Here is a 24,803-nt window from a genome sequence, read left to right on the forward strand (position 1 = left end):
GAATTTGTTTCTTCATAATAGAAATCAAGTCAAACCCAGTCAAGGAGGAGGAGGAGGAGGATGCATGGGTGAAAGATCCTGGTGGCTGGGTGTTGAGACGGTGGTGTTGGGTCTGGGTCAGGGTCACATGGCCAGGGCCCGGGCCTTGGCGGCTGCCCCCAGCGCCCGCTGCACGGCCGCCTGGCTCTGGCTGCTCTCCCTCCTCGCCAGCTGGTTGCTCTCGAACAGACCCTCCTGGCTGCTGCCCCCCTGCACGCCTGGTCCCCCGCCGTCTGTGAACGTCAGGACTCCTGCAGGAAGACCAGACGGATGCTTTATACCAGTGGCTTCCCAAACCTTTTCATGTCAAGCAGGGGTGTAGCACCAAATTCTGGGCCCTGGGTACTTTAACTATTGAAAAATAGCAGATATACAAGCTCGCAGTGCGGCACAGAGTGCCACGCTGCGAGCTTGTAGATCTGCTATTTTTGAAAAATCATGAAATTTGTGCAAGTCTTTGAATATTTAAATTTTGAAAAAGCTATGTTTCTATGTCAGTGGTGCTCAAACTTTTTCATGTGAAGGACCCCCAAAATTATATGTATTTGGCCACGGACCCCCATCTCAAAATATTTAGCTCCAGGGACCCCATAGAAGCATCATTTTAGTTACAAATGTTCGCTTAAATAATACTTCATTTTCAGATTTCAGATTTCCACACATTTTCACGACTTTTCAAAAAGTTCCACGGGAAGATATGCCAGGGACCCCCATAAGAGAAGATTCTTATACGCTCTAGCAGTGATTCCCAACCATTTTAATTTCAAGGACCCCCAGTTGTACGGACCCCCATTTAATGGCATTTCTATCTCTGAAACCCCTATTTATATTGTAAAATCTATGTTATTTTAATTCTGACAGTGTACAAACTGGAGTTACATAGCCGCCTACCCATAAGGGTCCATTTGGTTCCTAACTATCATTTAGATGGGGACCCCCTGGAACTCCCTCAAGGACCCCTGGGGGTCCCCGCACCCCACTTTGAGAACCAATGGTTTATACCACTGTTTCTCAAATCTCAAGGTCAAGTTACTAGGGCCCAAGGTGGAGGGGCCTTCAAATACTTTAGCTATTGAAAAATCTACAAGCTCCCTGGAACTAAATATTTTGAGATGGGGGTCCGTGGACAAATACATATCATTTTGAGGGTCCTTCACATGAAAAGGTTTGAGCACCACTGACATAGAAACATAGGTTTTTCAAAAAACCTTAAAAACCTTAGAAGGATTTGAAATATTCAAAGACTTGCAGTCTTGCACAAAGATTTTTCAATAGTTAAAGTACCTGTGGCCCAGAATTTGGTGCGACACCCCTGCCAATGACCCGTGCACAGAAGACATTTTTGTGGTGCCGCCACTGCTCGTTTTCTGTGGCGTGTCTATTTTTACACGTTAAAAGAATTGTTCTCTATCAGCAGGTTGTGACACTCCCTCCTCCCCCAGATGTCCTCCAACATTAAACGTGTTGATTACCCCCAGAGACCTTCTTTAGCACACATGGGAGCTTTACACCCAGAGCACACAGCCAGATAATTAACACTCTCTGAAAAAAGTATTAGAAATATGGTTGGAATCCATACCTTAACCTTAGGCACTCATACCTAATAATACATACCAACTTTCCATCCACGAGGAAGAAAAAACTAAACAAATTACGCTACTTTTTAATTGATAGCGGCAGGTAAGACATGGTCACATTTGTAGGCTTTGAAGGAAATTAATTAAAGGTTTTTGTACATCCGTGGTGTGAAATGAAATGTTTTACCATAACCGTCGACACTTCCACTTCTGAACTCTCCCTCAAACTTCATTCCATCGAACCGGTTGAAGACGCCCGCGCCTTGGAATTTTCCCTGAACAAATTCACCTTCGTACCTGGAAAATAAACAAGCGTGCGTGCGCGCGTGCACACACACACACACACACACACACACACACACACACACACACACACACACACACACACACACACACACACACACACACACACACACCCACACACATTAGGAGTGCTTCTTTTGCAATTACATCAACCAAACCTTGAAACCAATTCTAAAGCCGTTGCACAACCGCAATTTAGCCGCCCGTTTGGAGGTGAGACCTCAGATGTTTGCGCGTATCCTTTGTCTTCCGGTTGATGGTGAGCGTTTAAGTGAAATGGCTGGCTCCACTTAACTCCACGACCTAAATTAGTTTACTCACAGCTTATAGACAAATCAACGTAAATGTCAACACAACGAGGTAAGTAAAAAAAGGCAGACCTGACTTGTCGAAATGGCCCTGGCCCCTGGAATATTATTTCTATTCAGAGCGCACTCTCCAGTCTGTAATGTAACACAACGCCGTTGTCGGGTGGAAACCTTGTATGTCCAAAACCGCTCATTTTTTTAATTTGTCATTTTCAAAATGATTTAAACTAGTGAAAATAGCCGATCTACAAGCACACACATCTGCTATTTTCACTAGTCTTGTGCGACAGTCTTGTATGTTGAAGCAGGGCTTTACTTTACAAAGAAATGTACACATTTGAAACTTGGAGATACGAGGTTTCATGTCCGACAGTGACGATAACATACCCTATAGCTCCAGAAAAGAGAGGAAATCATACGCTCTAGTCTATAAAGCCTTCCGTTTCTGAGGGTCATAAGGGTCTTCGTGTTCATTTCACTTATTTACTTCTCGGCATTCATTGCTGTTGTTGCATTAGCTGGTTTAAAAACACGGCGCACGGCAGATGCGGGGGAAACACAGAGTTATGTGTACTTTGGAATGAAATGTGGCAAATGTCATTGCAAGAGCAGACATATGTAATACATATTTTAGCAAGAGCAGACACAACAAATACATATTATTCAGCAAGTCAGGGGTTGTCTGTGTTAGTTTTACAGTGTCAAAATGTTTTTACACGTCTGTAGCTGTATGCTTTAACGTGTAAATAACCGATCTACGGTACAAGCTCACAATGTGTTACAGTGAGATGCGTTGTAGTGAGCTTATAGATCGGCTCTTTTTATTAGTGTGGTATTAATAGTACTTGACTTTATTCCATTTTTCCCTTCCTAGATAAACTTTATTTTGCCGTGCCGTGCTCCTCCCACAGTTTTGGTGTCAAATCAACGGGCTTCATCGGGAATCGATGCCTTGCATTTTGCATTATCTCTTACGTTATATATAGTTTAATTATAAAATACAAAAAGAAAAAAAAAAGACTCTGCGACACAGGTGGATAGCGGCAGTATTGTCACACACATCTTCTGTGCTCTAGTCTATTGGTTTGTATGATACAAGGTCAAAGGTCAGGCACTGACTTGGAGCCATCGGGGAAAGCGAGCACCCCGCAGCCGTTGAAGAGGCCGTTCTCAAACTGCCCCGTGTAGCACGTCCCATCACTGAAGGTCAGCTGACCCAGTCCATGACGCAGACCTGAGGCAGGAGACACAAACAAAGGCTGCGTTAGCATTTTATATGAAAAGATACCCTCATATGTTTGACCTTCCATTAAAAAGAAGAAGACGTGAACTGCCTAAGCAGCGTGTTATAGAACAGCGACAGGAGACACACAGCTGACTGGGCAGCGTTGGGTTAAACAGCGTGTGAAACAACAATCAGAGCTGTCTGCGAAGGACACAGCCAATCAGCGACGAGCCACAGACCCATGTGAGTGAGTGTTACACCAAATGTGTTACTTACAACCTTTTGTGACCTGCCTTCATGGAATATGGGAGGTAACGAAATGTTGTGTATTAAGGCCTGTCCATACTTTGACTGAAACCGCCCTTTTTGGTCTAAAGGTCCAGTTCGACTACAATATGGCGTCAATCGCGACTTCTGAAAAGCATTAGACCGAATGAGAGTTCGGAAAATTTGCACGTCGGAAAGTCCAACTCACCGAACATTTCGGAGATACTATGGACTAGGGCATTCACCAAATATTCGAATATTCGAATATCAAAGTCACTATTCGACGTTGTTCACCGAAGTCGAATATTCGCTTTTTCTCTTTAAAAAAATATATAGTTTATAAAGCTTGGCTAGATAGGAAGTCATAAGAATGAGTTGTCAGTGCCCATGGTGGAGGAATTTGTTAATGCTCTATACCAGGGGTTCTCAACCCTTTTTAGGCTGTGACCCCCAAAATAAACATATTTGAACTGGGGACCCCCACCCTGACAAGCACTTGGAATTGTAGGTATTACATTTAATATGACTCGGTTCCACAGATAAATATTGTGAAAATAGCAGATCTACATGCTCACAACGCCTCGCAACGCGAGGCGTTGTGAGCATGTAGATCGGCTATTTTCACAATGTTCGCCTCTAGCTTACTTAATATTTGGCCAGTCCTGTCGAATATTCAACTATTCGAATACTTTGAGGTCGAATAATTCGAATACTAAAAATCACTATTCGTGAATGCCCTACTATGGACAGGCCTTTAGCGTGACTAACGGACGGACGGACAGACAGACATGAGGTGGACGTTTTCATACTAAACTGCTCTGAAAATGCACTCTGCCCACCCATCTGAACACTTATCACAACGTGGTCAAATTGGGAGGTCCGGCAAACGCTCTTTGGAGATTTTCAAGTGGGCCCTGGTCAGGGGCGTCACAAGGGGTAGGAAAGTTGAACTGAGTTACTAGGGCCCAAGGTGGAGGGGCCCTAGTAACTTTAGCTATTGAAAAATAGCAGATATACAAGCTCACAGCGCGGCACCGAGTGCCGCGCTGCGAGCTTGTAGATCTGCTATTTTTGAAAAGTCGTGAAAATGGGCGCAAATCTTTGAATATGTCTTTTTTTAGTGAACATTTGTAACAAAAATGTTGCTTCTGGGGGGTCCCTGGAACTAAATATTTTGAGATGGGGGTGGGTCCTTCACATGAAAAAGTTTGAGCATCACTGACATGGAAACATAGGTTTCTTGGCACACATTTTCACGATTTTTCAAAAATAGCAGATCTACAAGCTCGCAGCGCGGCACTCGGTGCCGCGCTGTGAGCTTGTATATCTGCTGTTTTTCAATAGTTAACATTCATGGGGGGCCCGCAGTGAATCCTTGTACCCAGGGCCCAGAATTTGGTGTGACGCCCCTGGCCCTCTGGTCAAGAAGAGAGGTTGGAAACCTCTGGTTCTGTGGAGCAGTGAATCTCAGGCCCCGTTTACACCTTGCAATGAAATGTGTTTCTGGTTCACACATTAAAATAAGTGTTAAATACTCTATATTCTGACAGTGCGCATTGCTATAGAGCAGGGGTTTTCAAAGTGGGTGCCGGGGCACCCTGGGGTGCTGCGTAGGCAGTCCAGGGATGCCGCGAGATCATTTGATAATATTTGGAATTTATTTGGACACTTGAAAAAATATTTGCGAGGCGTTGTGTGCTTGTAGATCTGCTGTTTTCACTAGTTTAGTACATTTTAACTAAAGTAACGGTTTTGGACATACAAGGTTTCCACCCGACAACGGCGATATGCTATAAATATAAGGTGCTGGGAGTGAAAATTATAATGTAGGGGTGCCTCGGATTAAAAAAAAAATATTTATGGGGTGCCCTGAGACAAAAAAGTTTGGGAACCGCTGCTCTACACACAGATTGTTCAAAGTAACATTTTATTAATTAAAAAAAAGTTACACAGTGCTGCTTTTATTTCCCCTTATGTGAGAAGAATCTATATAGCCCTCGCCTAACTTTTCCTCATGGGCAAATACTGTCCAAACAATAGAATTGCTCCAAACGTGTTGTTTGTTGCTCTTCTTGCTTTGACAGTTTATTTTTATTTTTTAACAAATGTCAGCAACCAGAGGCGTCTGCAGCTGTCTGACGCCGTCCTAAAATAATGTTAAGATGTTGACAGCTGCAACCCTCGGATGCTTTGGCATTATTGACACAACTGTCACACATCACGGTTTATACAACCATACGTGTAGGGAACTGTGTCTGCACTTTACTTTACCGCTCTGAAGCACTTTGGAACATTGTTTTATTGTGCTACTGCGTAAACAAAATTATATTTACGTTGAATACGATCCCACCTCCAGATGTCTCAATCGAAGATAACTCGCATCCCAAACACACACACACACAATTTTTAAATTAGTTTCTTGATTGACTCACTGCTATCATAGCCTTGTTATGATATAAGTATCCAATTATGAACAGCAGGAGAGCAATTTAAAATAGCATATAAATATATATATAAATATTTTCTTGCTAAAGACATTTTTGTCTTATTATTTTCAATATTTTTTGTAGTAAGATAAGCCTTTGTCTCACTGGCGCAGTTTGTATTTATTTATTCCTCTCTCTTTGCAAGTGTCACATCATGAAAAAAAAAAAAAAAAAAAAAACAGTAATCCCTGTCTGGAAAATTGGTGGAAACGCACGCACGCTTCACTACGTCTTCTGAATAACAGTCATGGAGTCATGGTTGAGTTCATGTTTTGCAAATTTGCCACACTGTTTATGGTATGCATCTCTCATCAGGTTTGGAAATGAAAACACGTTGGGTTTGGACAGTGGCGTCAGTTCAGAAAAAGCTAAGGTATGGCAACATGACTGGTGTCTTGCACGCGCGCGAAGGTGTGCGTGCAAGACACCAGTCATGTTGCCATTCCTTAGTAACAGGCATGATACATTTATTTTAAGAAGTACATTTTATTTTTTTCCCCAGTTTCTACGGTTTCTTGGGCTGGATATGGCAGCCTGGAACGATTGTTCAAGTGCAGCTAAACTTGGCATGTTGGTAAACGTGCCACAATTAACAACTAGAAGCAGTGCTCTTCCGAGCACAGGTCTCCACCAGGCCACACAAATCGGCCTGTTATAGCGCCACCATGAGGCTGATTTAAAAAATGTGGGGCAGAGGTTCTGAATTAGCATCCAGGGAGTGTGTGTGCTCAGTTTGGCAGCGATCGGGCCAACGGCGCCAGAGATTAGCTGGTAACAACCAGGCCACACAAATCGGCCTGTTATAGCGCCACCATGAGGCTGATTTGAAAAATGTGGGGCAGAGGTTCTAGATTGGCATCCAGGGAGTGTGTGTGCTCAGTTTGGCAGCGATCGGGCCAACGGTGACTGAGATTAGCTGCTCACAAACTGCGAGGACGCACGGACGCACGCACGCACGCACGCACGGACGGACGGACGCACGCACGCACGGACGGACGGACGGACGGACGGACGGACGGGAAAACATACTCTCCCTCAGCCTTCGGCTGGTGGAGACAATAATGCATTGCACCTGTGCAGCTGACCTGCGGAACCTGGGAATATACCATTCTGTCAAGATGAGGAGAATATAATTATAATACCTTGTTAAAGCGACCATTTTGTTAAATTTAGCATTTTTTGTTATTTTACTGTAATTTAACAATATAATATCCAGCACAGATAGACAAAGAGACATTCATGGATTTATATTTAAAAGTAACTTTTATTTTCCCCCTGGACCCAGGGTATGGCAGCTGCATACCCCTGCCATACCCAATTGACGCCCCTGGATTTGGATAATTGGCTTTATTCCTACTGCCCAAAATGTTGCAAAGTCGGGACCCATTTATGAGTCGCAGACACATTTTTATGGGTCCCTTTCTTTTTTGTTCCCTAAATTTTTTTAAATTATAATTATTTCAAAACATTTTCAAAAAACATTCCCAAAAAAGCTAAAGAAAATCATGAATTAAAAACAAAATTCAATGATTCTTTTCAATAATTTCATTTAGAAATCAAAGAGAAATTCCATGAATTAAAAAAAACTTTTAAGAAGTAGTTAAAATATGCGAAAATAGCCAATCTGCTATTTTCACTAGTTTGGTCCCGGGCAAATAGTGTGGTACGATGTGTAATTCCGTAGGATTTTTGTGCTAAAATTGATTTTTTTGCAGATCCTGGTTCTATAGAGTCCAAACAATGAGAAAATAATGGGTGTCAACTTTTCCGGACCCCCACCCCCTTTCTGGGGGTCATCTAGTTTGGGACCTCCCAGAACAGTACGCCAGCCAGTTAATGTCCAATTTTCTTAATATTAGGGTTGTTTTGTAGGTTTTAAAACATTCTGAGTTCATTTATTACACTTTTGAAGCAGCCAGAATAAGCTTTCTGCCTTTTGGTTGGGGTCTTTCCTCACCTGGGACCCCCCAGACGGTCCCCTGTGCCTATCTCAGTAATCGCTCTGCTCCTGCTCCAGAAAAATGTCATATTAGATCATAATTGAATACAAGTTTTTGTAGCTGGGCTTTGAAAACAAAAATGAGTAGTAGCAAATACCAGGGGTCTTCCACAGGGGCTTCGGGACCCCTAGGGGGTCCTCAGAGTTACTACACAGTGTACTTCTAATGATTTTTTTAGCTGAACTTAATTTTTTTACTGCTTTGGCTTTTATAGGGACCAAACTGTCAGAAAATTATGGGTGTCAGATTTTCCTGACCACTGCCCCTTTTCTGGGGGGTCATCTATTTTAGGACCTTGCAGAACAGTATGCCAGCCAGTTAATGTCCAGTTTTCATAATATTAGAGTTGTTTTGAAGGTTTTAAAGGTCCATATATTGCACTTTTGAAGCAGTCAGAATAACCTTTCTGACTTTTGGTGGGGGTCTTTCCTCACCTGCATGGGACCCCTGGAATGACCCCTGAGCCTATCTCAGTACTCATTACAGTCCTTGCTCTGCTCCTGCTCCAGAACAGTGTCAAATTAGATCATAATTGAAGCATAAAAGCTTTTTTTGTTGCTGGGCTCTGACAACACAAATGAGCAGCTAATACCAGGGGTCTTCCACAGGGGGTCTGGGACCCCAAGGTGTCCTCAGAGTTACTACAGGGGGCCAGCCAAATCTCTGGTCACCCCAACCTTCCAATCAGCCAAGACATCTGATTGGAAAATACCCTCCACTCTCTGAATTCCATCCATTTTCTTCAACTGGTGGAAGCTCAGGGCAATTTGTCAGGTATCATTTATACTGCATTGTGACGTAGTTGGCATGGAGGATATGTGGTAGCAGTGCAGCTCCAAGTTCTTTGACTGAAGTCCCATCCCATTACCCTGCATTATCACAGATGCAGGGTTGTTGGACCAAAGTGTTCCAATGACTCCAATGTTGATGGAAATAAGTAAGCCTTGCCCAGCCCTGAGGCTATAGGGCAGGAGTCTATATGTCCTGTTTCTGTGAGGCAGCTTGATGTACAAGTACCCCTGGACAGTGGACATGATAATAGTTTGTCACAGGGACATACCCCAATCCAGCCTTTGATGCTGAGGTCATACATTCTGATTCAAGATATATGGGAATGTCCATATATGGAGGCCACATACCACACTAACAGAATCCATATATGGCCAAGACAGCCCATAGCTGTGTGGCTGGTTCTACAGACAGGGATCTCCATGTATGGGCATAAAAGGGTATGATGTCAGTTGTCATAGACATCATAGGACTTTCACATAACAAATAACTGAGTAAGCATGTTTGGGCTCTCACAGCATATCTCCACATACAGTACATGGATCTCTATATATGGGTACCAGGGGTCTCCATATATGGGTAACAGGTCACATATACATCACTGACCAAAGAATTGGCACCATGAGGCATCTTACTACCAAATAATACTGAGAATACTAATAAACCATCAAGTACACTACATAAACCCAGGATACATAAAACTAACAGTTTCTAATATTATTCAAAAATAGATAGCAAATTGCACAACTGGTTGCAAGAATAGGGCCAAAACTGAAACGGACGTTTGGCTGGCCCCCTGTACACCTTGGGGTCCCGGACCCTGTGGAAGACCCCTGGTATTAGCTACTCATTTTTGTTGTCAGGTACAGAGCCCAGGTAGGGGTACAAAAGCTTTTATGCTTCAATTATGATCTAATTTGACACTGTTCTGAAGCAGGAGCAGAGCAAGGACTGTACTGAGATAGGCTCAGGGGTCATTTCGGGGGTCCCAGGTGAGGAAAGACCCCCACCAAAAGTCATAAATGTTATTCTGGCTGCTTCAAAAGTGCAATATATGAACTTAGAATGTTTTAAAACCTTCAAAACAACTCTAATATTATGAAAATTGGACATTAACTGGATGGCATACTGTTCTGCGAGGTCCTAAAATAGATGACCCCCCAGAAAGGGGGCAGGGGTCAGGAAAATCTGACACCCATAATTTTCTGACAGTTTGGTCCCTATAAAAGCCAAAGCAGTAAAAAAATACATTTTAGCAAAGAAATCCTTAGAGGTACAATTTGTATCACACTTGGTAGTAACTCTGAGGACCCCCAGGGGTCCCGAACCCCCTGTTGAAGGCCCCTGGTATTTGTTACTACTTATTTTTGTTTTCAGAAAAAAACTTTTATGCTTCAAAAATTATGATCTAATATGATATTGTTCTGGAGCAGGAGCAGAGCGAGTACTGAGATAGGCTCAGGGGTCCATCTGGGGGGTCCCAGGTGAGGAAAAACCCCAACCAAAAGTCAGAAAGCTTATTCTGGCTGCTTCAAAAGTGCAATAAATGAACTCAGAATGTTTTAAAACCTACAAAACAACCCTAATATTAAGAAAATTGGACATTAACTGGCTGGCGTACTGTTCTGGGAGGTCCCAAACTAGATGACCCCCAGAAAGGGGGTGGGGGTCCGGAAAAGTTGACACCCATCATTTTCTCATAGTTTGGACTCTATAGAACCAGAATCTGCAAAAAAATCAATTTTAGCACAAAAATCCTACGGGAGCTGTTTTTTGGACGCATCGTACCACACTAAAACGTCGAATTACTTTTTTGGGTGATGAGCTAAAAAGGTTGGGAACCACTATTCTACAGAAGTTGTTCTCAACCTTTTTAGGCTGCAACCCCTAAAATAATTGCATTTGGGGGACCCCCACCCTGATAAGCACTTGCTTGGAATGCAAGAGTTGAGGCATTCAATTTTGTTTGACTAAATAGATGCATACCGGTATTGTGAAAATAGCCAATCTACAAGCCTATAAGCTCTATCTATAAGCTCACAATGCGAGATGTTGTGAACTTATAGATCATCTTATATATTATTTAACAATTTGGCCAATGTTGGACCAGTTTATAGCATAGTTTGTGATTACTTTTGATGCGGTAGCGGTCTTTTTTTCCCCCTCTTTTTTTAATGAAAAAGGTCTTAAAAGTCCTTAAATTGTCATTTCACTGTCATCTGGGGATGATGTGTAAATAAGTGTAATTATAATATATATTTTTTTAACAATGTGTTGTTATTTTACTATTTAATATGATTGTTTGTGAATCCGATGCTATTGATTATTTATGATGGATTTGCTCATCTTAAACATACTGATGCCTTGTCAGAATCTAATTATATTCACACCCACTTTCTTAACTGCTGCAACTGCCGTCAATTATCTGTAGTGCTACTGTGTTTGCCTGGCAGCTGACACCAGCCTTTGTTACATATATGTGAGCTGTCACTTGTTTTGATATGAAGAAGACTTAAGTTGAAATGCGTGGGCTGTGCTGAGCCCGTTTATTAACTTTTGCAAAGCAGCGCGCTAAAAAGCTAAAGCAATCAAGTGACAACAGCGGAGAGATCACATTTTAACTACTTAAGACCCTATATGCAGTACTTCTGGATATACGCAGTCTCCCCATCTCTCCAACTCTTTAAAGGGGCAGACCACCCATTAATATACCTTAGAGGAGTTGTGTGGAAATTAAAAAAAAGTTCCCCCTCTTCTGTGTTGCCTAGAACTGGAGGATTGATTTTGGGGTTTGTATTGCAAATCACAACTTGATGACATCACACATTGTACTTTACAATACAAACCCCAAAATCAATCCTCCAGTTCTAGACAACACAGAAGAGGGGGAACTTTTTTTTATTTTATTTCCACACAACTCCTCTAAGGTATATTAATGACATAGTTCAATATTGAAAATGGGTGGTCTTCCCCTTTAATAAACAGTAAAAAGGTGACCAAATTTCAGCCAATCAGGAGAGAATACCCATTTATCACTTATCAGTGTTCCAGTGTATCAGTTCCATCACTTCCAATTTCATCTGTTTTGTAACTGAGATCTCCATCCTGATTGGATAAAATTGGTATCCCAACCTTTTCTGTTAAATACTGTACAGCGCTGGAGATACATCTTAACACATACTCTATAGCAGGGGTTCCCAAATGTTTTTGTCTCAGGGCACCCCATAAATATTTTTTTTAATCCGAGGCACCCCTAAAGAACATTATAATTTTCACTCCCAGCACCTTATATTTATAGCATATCGTCGTTGTCGGGTGGAAACCTTGTATGTCCAAAACCGTTCGTTTTGTATTTATCATCTATCCACCTGTTTCCGCGGGAATTTACTGGAGAATGTTTTGCACCACACTGCACCACACTTCCGGTTAACAGCAGACATACAAGCTCACGTCGCGTCGCAGATGCAGCCGTTGTGAGCTTGTAGATCACACTCGGCTGCGGCGCAGGAAGCTCCGTCCAATTTCTGCGCAATGCACGATGGGATGTTGGAAACTTGTGGATATAATGGACTAAAGCACACAACGCCTTGCATCGCGAGGCGTTGTGTGCTTGTACTGTAGATCGGCTATTTTCACTAGTTTTGTGCGACAGTCTTGTATGATGAAGCAGGGCTTTGCTTTACCAAAAGACGTACACATTTGAAACTTGGAGATACGAGGTTTCCGCCCGAAAGTGACGATATTTTAGCGTTTATGTTGCGAGGAAAACGTTGAGACAATAGCCATTTTGGTTAGAACTGACTGAAAATAACTTTGTACTTCAAGTTTAAAATGACACTAAAAATATTTTTTCAAGTGTCCAAATAAATTCCAAATATTATCAAAGTATCTCGCGGTACACCCTGAACTGCCGTCGCGGCACCCCAGGGTGCCCCGTCACCCCAGGGTGCCCCGTCACCCACTTTGAAAACCCCTGCTATACAGTATCATAGGTTTTTTCAGAAAACTGTTAGGATGTATCAGAAGACACAGCAGACTGGGCCTTGGGTCTTCATGGGTTAATGAGTCTGGAGTTTGTAGTGAACCTGGTGACTCCTGTGCTCTATACCTCATGAATGACCCTGGTGACTCCTGTGCTCTATACCTCATGAATGACCCTGGCCTGCACTGTAGAGAGGGGCGTCACTAGGGCCTGAGTTACTAGGGCCCAAGGTGGTGGAGGGGCCTTAATTATTTGATACTTTAGCTATTGAAAAATAGCAGATATACAAGCTCACAGCGCGGCACCGAGTGCCGCGCTGCGAGCTTGTAGATCTGCTATTTTTGAAAAGTCGTGAAAATTATGTGCAAATCTTTGAATATATGTATTTTTTTTTAAGCGAACATTTGTAACTCAAATTTAGCTTCTGGGTGGGTCCCTGGAACTCAATATTTTGAGATGGGGGTTCCGTGCCAAATACATACCTTTTTGGGGGTCCTTCACATGAAAAGGTTTGAGCTCCACTGACATAGAAACACAGTTTTTTTCAAAAAAAAAAAACTCAGAAGGATTTGAAATATTCAAAGATTTTCATGATTTTTTCAAAAATAGCAGATCTACAAGCTCGCAGCGTGGCACTCGGTGCCGCGCTGTGAGCTTGTATATCTGCTATTTTTCAATAGTTAAAGCACAGGGGCCCACAGTGAATCCTTGTACCCAGGGCCCAGAATTTGGTGCGACACCCCTGACGGTAGAACACTGTGCTCTATACCTCTATATGAATGACCCTGGCCTGCACCGTAGAACACTGGCAATGGTGGAAAAAAGTACTTGCATATAAGTAAAACAAAAGTATCAATGCTGCAATATAGAAATACCAAACGTAAAAGTATACAAAATGTTTGAAAATAGCATATCTACAAGCTCACAACGCGTCGTAGCCAAGGCATAAAATATAGGGCTAAAGTGGTATATGTATGTTTTATAATATTATAATTCATACCGGCAAAGTAACTATAGTGAATCATGTTTTCAAATTATTGTAGTGGAGTAAAAGTACGATATTTGCCTCTGAGATGTATAGTGGAGTCGAAGTGAAAGTATTGGACATTGGAAATACTCGAGTGAAGTACAAATACCTCAAAACTGTATACTTATGTACAGTACTTGAGTAAATGTTCTTAGTCACTTGACGCCACTGAACACTGGAAACAGATACTCTAGTGGTCCATGGGTCTCTTTAGGACCATAGTGACCACAATATGTCTCTGCTTTTAGATCTTTCTTCTTCTTCTTCTTGTTTTTGTTTCTTCATGAATGAACGCCCTATTTTATACGTTGTCATATGACAGTGCATGTAACCGTAGGGAAAATGGGCGATCTACAAGCTCACAATACGGCGGATGTGACGCGTTGTGAGCTTGTGGATCTGCTATTTTTTAACACAGGTTGGTTTTGGATTAGTTTTAGACAAACAAAGGTTTCTGTCCGACAGTGACGATGTGCAATCAATCATCAACACACTGTGATGTCGATGAAACTATTGACAACACTGTAAATTAGTTTAATTGTTCAGTGTGATTTTGAGAATAAATAAAGCTTGAATAAATGAATTCTTTATTTGTTTATTTTTTACTTTGAAACGAAGATAGTGAATCAGGCAACAGAGCCTGTGTTATGCACCTGAACCCCTATTATTTCAAACTTTTTTCTCGATTATACGATTGCTAATTTATTTTTGTGTGTGAAAAAAACAGAACTACAGGTTCACAACGTGATACAACGTGATACACCGTGGCTTGTTTGTGAGTATATTGGTCGGCTATATTTGCACGCATTGTACAACAAAGTGCAAGTGGTTAATAAGACTAATCAATTAGATTATAACGTTATCAAAACAAAAACCTCCTTCTCAATTATTTGATTAACCTACATTAGCTAGATTAAGTCGATTAGAAGTTGTGAAAGTCAGTTTCAATATAATATATCATCTTGTCGGGTGGAAACCTCATATGTCCAAAACAATTTATTTTCAGGATTCTAATAAAAAAATTGCAAAAGTAGCAGATCTACAAGCTCAAAACCTGTTTTGAGCTTGGGGATCTGCTACTTTCTATGCTTTTGTGTAATGCTGTAGTGTGATCAAGTATAGGGCTTCGCCGCGTCTATTTACGAAAAAACTAAAAGTTAAAATGGAGATAAGAGGTTTTGCCCTACAACGACATTGTAAATCTCCTGTCATGGTTCACTGTCCTCTCACAATACAGTACAACATGATCTACATGAAAAGGTTTGAAAAGCAATGCTTTAGATTCTAAAGCAGTGCTACAAGTCAGTCCAGCAATCTGCAATAGCCAATTTGTAAGAGCTTGTAGATCTGCCATATTTTAAGTATAAATTTGGAGCAAATACATTAAACAGATTTTTATACTATTAAAATTACTAAATTACTATTAAACTTTACAACAAGGGTTCATATTTTAGATGGTCATTAGAGAGAAGAAAAGATGAGTGTTAAAATGTTTTAATGTACTTCTTTCTATCGTTTTAGTGATTTTAACCATTTTGATTTGCATGCATGCCCCCATCATTGCTAAAACAATAGAAAGCAGTAAATGAAAACATTTTAACACTCATCTTTTCTTCTCTTTAATTACAATCTAATATATCGTCGTTGTCGGCTGAAAACCTTGTATCTCCAAGTTTCAAATTTGTAGTTCTTTCGCAAAGTAAAGCCCTGCTTCGTCATACAAGGCCGTCGTACAAAAGTAGTGAAAACAGCAGATCTAGATCGGCTGTTTTCACTAGTTTAAATCATTTTTAAAATGATAAATGCAAAATAAACGGTTTTGGACATACACAGTTTTCACCCGACAACGACAATATGAACCCTTGTTGTAATAAAACGAAGTTGTCCTTTAACACATTTCCCCCCCTGGAACCCCCCTCAAGGAACAACATGGGGGTTCCCCGGACCTCACTTTGACGAAGAAAAAAAGAAAAAAGAAAAAGAAAAAGGAGAAAAAAATACAGGGAAAAAGACAGCCCATGACATTAGCACTGGATCGCTGCTGCCGACACAACATTGATCCCTGTTTGTAGCGGGTGTCTGAAAAGGAGCCAAACTGTGGCAGTACTGCTGACGGTACCTTTGTGCCAGAAGGTCATGGTCTCCCCTGCGTGTGTTTAAGAAGCTAATGCAACATAAAGAGCTTAGAGACCTACCCTGAATGAAGCCAGCCTCCCATTGGCTCTGCAGCAACATTAGACTGTGTCTTATTGCTGCTTCCGCTAAGCCAAAACATACATTATACACTGTCAATGGGTCTTAGTCCTAGAATTATTTAATGCTTTAACTATTGAAAAACAGCAGATATACAAGCTCACAGCGCGGCACCGAGTGCCGCGCTGCGAGCTTGTAGATCTGCTATTTTTGTTGAAAAAGTCGTGAAAATGTGTGCAAATCTTGCTTCTGGGTGGTCACTGGAACTAAATGTTTTGAGATGCGGGTCCATGGCCAAATAAATATAATTTTGGGGGTCCCTCACATGAAAAGGTTTGAGAACCACTGACATAGTAGTGTCTCAAGAACAGACTAACTGAGCTCCATTTAAGTGAAAAGGACCTTTTCTTTGACAATGGCTAACCAGATTGCTGACATAGAAACATAGGTTTTTCTAAAAATCTTAGAAGGATTCAAAAGACGCTTATAGAATCGGGTCAAAATTCTAATTTTCACGATTTTTCAAAAAAAAGCAGATCTACAAGCTTGCAGCGCGGCACTCGGTGCCGTGCTGTGAGCTTGTATATCTGCTATTTTTCAATAGTTAAAGCATAAAATAATGATACACAATAATGTGTACCCGTTCTAAATGGGTTAAAACCACTTAAGCCCTATTTTGTACTTTCTAAATATTTTCCCAAAACACGATGACAGTCAAATCAAATCAAACTTTATTTATAGAGCACGTTTAAAATAACCGAGATTGACCAAGTCGCTTCTCTACAAGCTCACATTGCTATCTTTGGTGAGCTTAGTTCTGCTATTTTTGTTATTTTAGAACATTTTTGGTACATCAGGTTGAAGGCCCATTCCCACTGGGCCAGATAAACAGACATTCAAACATTCAAGTGGATGTTAAGATACTGATAAAAAATATCGTCACAGATATCTTTTTTTATCAGTATCTTCACTATCTTGCCATCCACTTGAATGGAAAAATATCTGTCACAGATATTTTTTTATCAGTATCTCACCATCCACTTGAATGGAAAAATATCTGTCACAGATATTTTTTATCAGTATCTCACCATCCACTTGAATGGAAAAATATCTGTCACAGATATTTTTTTATCAGTATCTCACCATCCACTTGAATGGAAAAATATCTGTCACAGATATTTTTTTTATCAGTATCTCACCATCCACTTGAATGGAAAAATATCTGTCACTGATTTTTTTTTATCGGTATCTTGTGATCCACATGAATGGAGAACGATATTGTTTTATCTGTTTATCTGGCCCAGTGGGAATGGGCCCTAAAAGTTGTTAAGCTCATTCATTTGTTTTATACATTTTGCTTCTTTTGTTCTTTGGCATATTTACTATCAAACCTTCCAAAGACCATACCGGTACATGTATAACAGGAAACAAACAGATAACCGTGGTAAACTCTTGGTTGCAGGTGAGGTGACTATTAATTATATCCAATGGGGTTAGAGGGTTTATTTATGCTTTTGAATGCTTTTGAAAGGGCTTGGTTTGTTTGCCAGGAGCAGAGGGTGTACACTTAAGTTATCGGCTTTCCCAACTGTAAAAAATATAAAATATGAGCAAGCCCATTCTTTTCTTTTAGTTTTTTTGGGGGGGTCCACTTTCTGACCAGCTTCCCTATTTTGTATGTCGTTATACTTGAGGTGACATTTTAGAACCATTGTCAAAAATAGAAAGAAATTGCAAATATTTAAGTTCTGAAAATTCATAAAAAATATATACATGAACGACAATAGCAGATTGTCTGCTAACCCTAACCATTGATCAGCTATTCTCTTGCAGTTTGTCTCATTTTATATACATAAAATATATACGTAGACCCAAAAGAGAAATTAGATGTTTGTCCGGGACCCAAACTAGTGAAAACGTCAGTTCTACAAGCTCTTAACGCATCTGTTCACGCCACGTTTTGAGCTTGTACTGTAGATCAGCTATTTTCACTTCTTCTCAAACTTGTTTTCTAATTTATGGAATTTCGTAGAATTTTAATTTATTTATTAATGAAAAAATCATTGCATTCTTTAATTCATGAACATCTTAACTTTTTTGGTAATGTTTTGAAATGATAATAATTTCTTTTTTAAATGCAGGGACCAATAAAAATGTGTCTGTGACCCACACATGGGTCCCGACTGTTTGGGAAACAGTATTACATACAGTATAAAGCAACCAAGGGAGGGAGTGGAGCAAGCAGTGGTGAGGGTTACAGTGAGTCTTCACAGTTCACTGTGGGGAAGTAAATTAGGCAGTCCATCTGTCAGGACTGCTTAAAGTGCTGCCCTAATCTCAGCAGGGTCTTCTTAAAGTGCTGCCCTAATCTCAGCAGGGTTTTTACCACAGGAGATTTGGAGAGGAGATTTGACCGTGAGTTCAAACCTGCATCACGTAACTCTGCAGAGAGCTTGCTACTTTGCTGTTTTCTTGGGACAGCGCGTGTGTGTGTGCGCACGCGCATGTGCTTGTGAGTGTGAGTGAGTGTGCGTGTGCGCGCGCAATCGTGTATGCATGCATGTTGCCGTGCACCACAAAGGTGTGTCAGACTGTGTGCAAAAAGCTCTACCAGGCTGTCATTAGAATAGATCTGTGAATTGTAGTGAAGGAAACTGACACTGAGAGATTTGATGCTGAGCGTCAACCATACCCTTCTTCAGAACCGCTATGAAAGAGCATCTGTCTGCAATAGAGTTCTCAAATTCTGCCCGAACCCGACCCGACATTTAGGGTAGGGTAGGGCCTAAAATGTATGCTAATTAGTCGGGCCGGGTAGGGCCTGGGGCTCAATTAAAAAATAAAATATTATATATTTTTTTATTGTATTACAAAATTCTTTCCAAACCCGACCATACCCAACCTAACGTTTTCGGGCCGGGTAGGGCCTAAAATGTATGCTAACTAGTCGGGCCGGGTAGGGCCTTAATTTTCAGGCCTGTTGAAAATTCTAGTCTGCAATCTGAAACTGGACCTAGACTGGCTAGACAAGTCTTCTAGCTTGGCAAAACTGTTTTTCTGTAAATATACTTTTACTGCTACTATTGAGGATTCCTTGTTGCGACCGTAGGTCGCATTTACTATGAAAACCTGCAGCTCATGTGCGTCAGTCAGTCACACCACATGTCATGCTCCGTGTATATACTATGTGTGTGTGTGTGTATATATATACAGTATATATATATATATATATATATATATATATATATATATATACTATGTGTGTGTGTGTATATATATATATATATATATATATATATATATATATATATATATATATATATATATATACTGTATATATATAGGGGTCCCTGATGTCATCAATATTAAGCCCATATCTGGGAATGTCCTTATATGGACACATATTGTGTCAGTCTCTGTTGTTTCAGGGCCCTTAGGGCGTCTTACTTGTATAGTATTTTATGTCTTCATTGCGACAGTAGGTAACACTAAACCCGGCAGATCCTGTCCGTATGTCAGTGAGTCAGAGGGTCAGTGGGTCACATTGTTCTCAATGACCAAATCAGCCTTTTCTGGCAATCATATATGGAGATTCCTGATGTCATCAATATTAAGCCCATATTTGCAATGCCCATATATGGACACTCCCTATGGCCAAGACAGAATTAATTTGCACATCAAGTCTGCTGACTATCATCACCTGGATATACAGTATTATCCATATATGCAGATCATGACACTGACCTCATCAAACCCTAGATATCCATGCATGGAGACGACTGGATCATCACTTAGATCTCATATGGAGCTGACCTCTACATCTGATTCCCAGATGATGCCCTGTTAGGCCAACCACACTAACAGAATCCCTTTTATGCCCATCAATATTAAGCCCATATCTCCATATACTGTATGGCCAAGACAGAATTCATTTGCAAATCAAAACTGCTGACATCACCTGGATCTCCATAAATGAAGATCACGACACTGACCTCATCAAACCCCGGATTATAAATACATGGAGACGACTGCCCAGAAAGGGTGACATTACAGGTAGGCCATGTACAGTAACACTAAAATCACAACATACACACTGTAAGGACGTGATGCCAGTGTTATACGCTTGTGTATACGCCACACATACTGTATGCAATGTATGTTATTTAGATAGACAATATCGTCACTGTCGGGCAGAAACCTCGTATCTCCAAGTTTCAAATGTGTACATTTTTTCACAAAGCAAAGCCCTGCTTCATCATACAAGGCAGTCGCACAAAAGTAGTGAAAACAGCAGATCTACAAGCACAAGCACAACGCCTCGCGGTGCGAGGCGTTGTGTGCTTGTAGATCGGCTGTTTTCACTAGTTTAAATCATTTTAAAAGTGATAAATACAAAACAAACGGTTTTGGACATTAGGTTTCCACCTGACAACGGCGTTATACTGTTTTCTTGTCCACCAAAGTAGGTACAGTATGTTCAACAATTGTGTTTACTTTTTAGAGATAGCATGTTGTTTAGATACTACTGTAGGTTTAATGTTTACTTGACATTAACTTTGCAGCACCTCATTCTTTGTGCTCTGTTTTCTTGTCCATTTACTGTGTTGCTTGTTAACAAGGTTTCCAGCCATTTACTGGATAAGAGCGTCTGCTAAATGGCTAAATTGTCAAATTGTATAAACTGCAAGAGAGCCATGTTGACAGCATGAATAGTGCCATTGAAATTAATTGAATTAATGTCAACTGGCTCAATCAAAAGCTATTTTACGCACCACTTTAAAGCTGATACTATTTTTCCTCTTCCTCTAAAGAAGGATTATCAGTGAAGCGCTTGTTTGAAACGGACTGGTATCTATTTCTCCCTCCCTCTCCCTCTCTCTCTCTCTCTCTCTCTCCCGGCCTGACTCCTCCAAACTGCTTCAGACAGACTCTAATCTGTCGCTCAACCCTTCCCAACGCCTCTCGCTTCCAATATCATGTCAGGTCACGGTCTCCGGCTAATTAGGGTTTAGCTGAATTTGTCCGGCTTTTATGTCAATCAATAGTGGTAATGCATGGATGTTAAATGGCCGTGTTGGTGCAGTAGTAAATGGTCCACAGGCCCCCATGCCGTTGACCGTGGATGTACATCAACCTACTTCCTGTAACCTGAGACCAGCCACATAGGACCGTGTTCAACCATTTCTCCGTTGAATTATTCATGTGACACTAAAGCCTGGGAGTTATACTCAGTTGGCGCACAGGTGCCGCGCAATCGGAAACATCAGATCTACAGGCTTGCGGCGCGTCTCAGCACCACTCGTCGTGAGACTGTACGTCGGCTATTTTCAGCGCGCGTGTGGCACTTGTGTGCGTTTGAGTATAACTCAGGCTTAACCCAGACGCAGGGTTCAATTCCAGTCCAGTGCGCAACTAGCCTAATTGTTTGTGTGCAAACAGTGTGTGTATGGGGATGGGCTGAGACACTGTCACGGTACAGATGTAATGTATGCATATATATACACACACACACACACCCTCACCCTCCCCTATACCCAATACATACGTATAAACAAACTTTAACAACACTTTCAAAATGTGCATGAAAGAATAAAAAGTGTGCCGCTTCGGAAATAATCTAACAGCTTTGCAAGTGTCTCCAGAGACGGGGGGAAAATTGTGACAACTTCTTTCAAACTAACTTTAAGAGCATATGTTTTCCATATGTTTTCCCCAACCACTCGCCACCCCTGATTATTATAGCACAAAACTTTTGTTCTGGTTCTTTGTTTACTCTTACCCCTTAAGCATGTACATCCATGTGGTTTTTAGTCAAACTGCAAAGACTGGTTCAGCTAGTGCTATTTCCCATCACAGGGGAGCTCTCAGCAGTCTCCTGCGCTTGACACCAGATGGTGTGTGTGTGTGTGTGTGTGTGTGTGTGTGTGTGTGTGTGTGTGTGTGTGTGTGTGTGTGTGTGTGTGTGTGTGTGTGTGTGTGTGTGTGCGTGTGTGTGTGTGTGTGTGCGTGCGCCCGTGCGCACGCGTCTGCATACTTGTGAGTGTATAGCCTACAGTATGTACAGAATTGCCAATGGTTACATTTTTTCTGCTCCAGTTTTACACCATTCCTTTGGCTGTCTCTGTTTGCCCAAAAGCTGAAATCTTACTTTTAACTTCATCACACTTATTCGTTTACTTTGCAAAGCACTTTGAGTTGATATAGCCAACAGGCAGCAGAGGTTCATTTGCATCACTCCATAGGCACACACGCCAAAATAGGCTAATATTCAGCGAAAATATAGACAGAACTTCAGTGAAGATAGCATTGTGTTAAGTTGTGTTAACTAATTCCCAAGTGGAAATAGTCCCACTACCATTGGAACTGAATCCTTTTTGACACGTTAGTCAATTAATGCACTTGAATTGCCGTCATGGTAATTAAGATAGTTTTCAAAGGCTATGGATTAAATGTTTCCGCTGCGATTAAAGCCTTATACTGTGTGACTTTTTTTTATGAATACATTTTAATTTTGTCCAATCTGTATGTACAGTATGGCACAATAACTTATACAATTCGCGTGGTTGTATTTTGTCTCCCTGCTCTTCTATTGAGACATGTAGACACGTATTTTGACCTCATGGTCAAGATTACATTTTTCCATCTGAGCAAGCATGCAGGCTCATAAGTGTAACGCCCAGGATTTGAACCTGGGTCTCCCGCGTAAAAGTCCAATATCTTGACCATTGAGCCAAAGGGATATCTTTATGAACTGAGGGAGATACTAGACTATTGAGGCCATCAGGCTGAGGCGGTGAGTCACTATGCTACACCCACCCCCCTTTTGACCTCCTCACACGGGGAAACCCAATCTGGGTCGCGGCACCAATGTAACGCCCGGGATTTGAACCCGGGTCTCCCGTGTGAAAGTCCAATATCTTAACCATTGACCCAAAGGGATATTGCTTTGGATACATAAGCTCAAGGGTAAAAATGTCAGCACTTGCGCAGGAAACCGGGTTCAAATCTGGGGAAAAAGAGGAACGCTACATAGTGTTGCTTTAAATGAAAAACAGCATAATATGGTATACCGTATATGAATCTAAATGTACGAGGCATATAATAAGTATAATAAGTTGGTTCATTCATAGTGACTTCACCATAAGTTAATGGTGAGGACCAGGAATTGATGATGAGTTCATGATAAATTCATGGTGAATTAACGTACGAGTTCATCATTAATTCATCATCAATGAAATGTTAATTACGTGTATGGATTTGTATGCTCAAGTAAAGTGTTACCATGCAGGTCTACAATATGTATATGTTTCTTCACCTAGACCAGGGGTTCCTAACTTTTCAGGCCGTCAACTGGGGCCACCCTGATAAGCAAGTGAAACTGTCACAATATTGGACAATATTGTGAAATATTTGACATTTTGGCCAAAAAGGTCTTAAAGGTCATTAAATTGTAAGTGAGAAAACAATGTAGCACATCATCATCTGGGGACCCCCAGAATCATTTGGGGACCACCAGTTTAGGAACCACTGACCTACAGAACATGCTATACCATTCTGCCATTATTCGGGTTGTTCCGTTTGGCTATCCAAATGACGGCTCAGAAACAACACAGGGGCGTCAATTGGGTATGGCAGGGGTATGCAGCTGCCATACCCTGGGTCCAGGGGGGAAAATAAAAGTTACTTTTAAATATAAATCCATGAATGTCTCTCTGTCTATCTGTGCTGGTTATTATGTTGTTAAATTACAGTAAAATAACTACAAATGCAACATTTAACAAAATGGTCACTTTAACTAGGTATTATAATTATATTCTCACACTTTTATTCTTCCCATCTTGACGAGTTGGTATATTCCCAGGTTCCGTCAGCTGCACTGCACAGGTGCAATGCATTATTGTTAATTGTGGCACGTTTACTAACATGCAAAGTTAGCTGCACTTGAACAACCGTTCCAGGCTGCCATATCCAGCCCAAGAAACCGTAGAAACGGGGGGAAAATTTAATGTACTTGTTAAAATAAATGTATCATGCCTGTTGTTAAGGTATGGCAACATGACTGGTGTCTTGAACGCATGCCGCGCGCGTTCAAGACACCAGTCATGTTTCCATACCTTAGCTTTTTCTGAACTGACGCCACCAAAACAGTTGACTGTAGAAATGATATAATGGAGATATGATATGTAAAGTAAACAGGGTGAGGAGACTTGCCTTCTTTCCATTCTCCGTGGTATTCTTCACCATTTGAGTAGGTGAAGGAACCTCTTGTTAGGGTCATGGGTCCTCCTGACACGCACGCACGCACGCACGCATGCACGCACACACACACACACACACACACACACACACACACACACACACACACACACACACACACACACACACACACACACAATTACTGAAATGTTGTCTTGCAGAGGTGGAAAAAGAACTCAAAATGTACTTATATTACCAAAAGTAAAAGTACAAAATGTTTGAAAATAGCAGATCTTCGAGACGCGTTGTGAGCTTGTAGATCAGGTAGTATAAAGTAGGGCTAAAGTGGTTAGTGTATGTTTTATAATGGTGTATATTTGCAAGTAGTAAAGTTTTCAAATAATTATAGTG

At 41.1% G+C, this 24,803-nt stretch overlaps 2 protein-coding genes across 2 annotated transcripts in view; one reads left to right on the forward strand and one right to left on the reverse strand.

Moving 5' to 3' along the window:
• LOC308282154 (uncharacterized protein) overlaps positions 1-24,803 on the forward strand; it is a 313,805-nt gene that overhangs the window by 233,174 nt on the left and 55,828 nt on the right. The gene's annotated exons all lie outside the window — the stretch shown is intronic.
• LOC308281914 (uncharacterized protein) lies at positions 124-24,474 on the reverse strand (the record flags this gene model as incomplete). The annotated part of the gene is made up of 4 exons (XM_080722256.1): positions 124-290; positions 1,804-1,913; positions 3,347-3,461; positions 24,408-24,474. 4 exons carry the CDS (start codon positions 24,472-24,474, stop codon positions 124-126), a joined length of 459 nt encoding a protein of 152 aa, XP_080578382.1.

Source organism: Nannobrachium achirus (genome assembly GCF_963921795.1).
Source record: "Nannobrachium achirus genome assembly, chromosome: 3".
Taxonomy (NCBI): Eukaryota; Metazoa; Chordata; class Actinopteri; order Myctophiformes; family Myctophidae; genus Nannobrachium; species Nannobrachium achirus.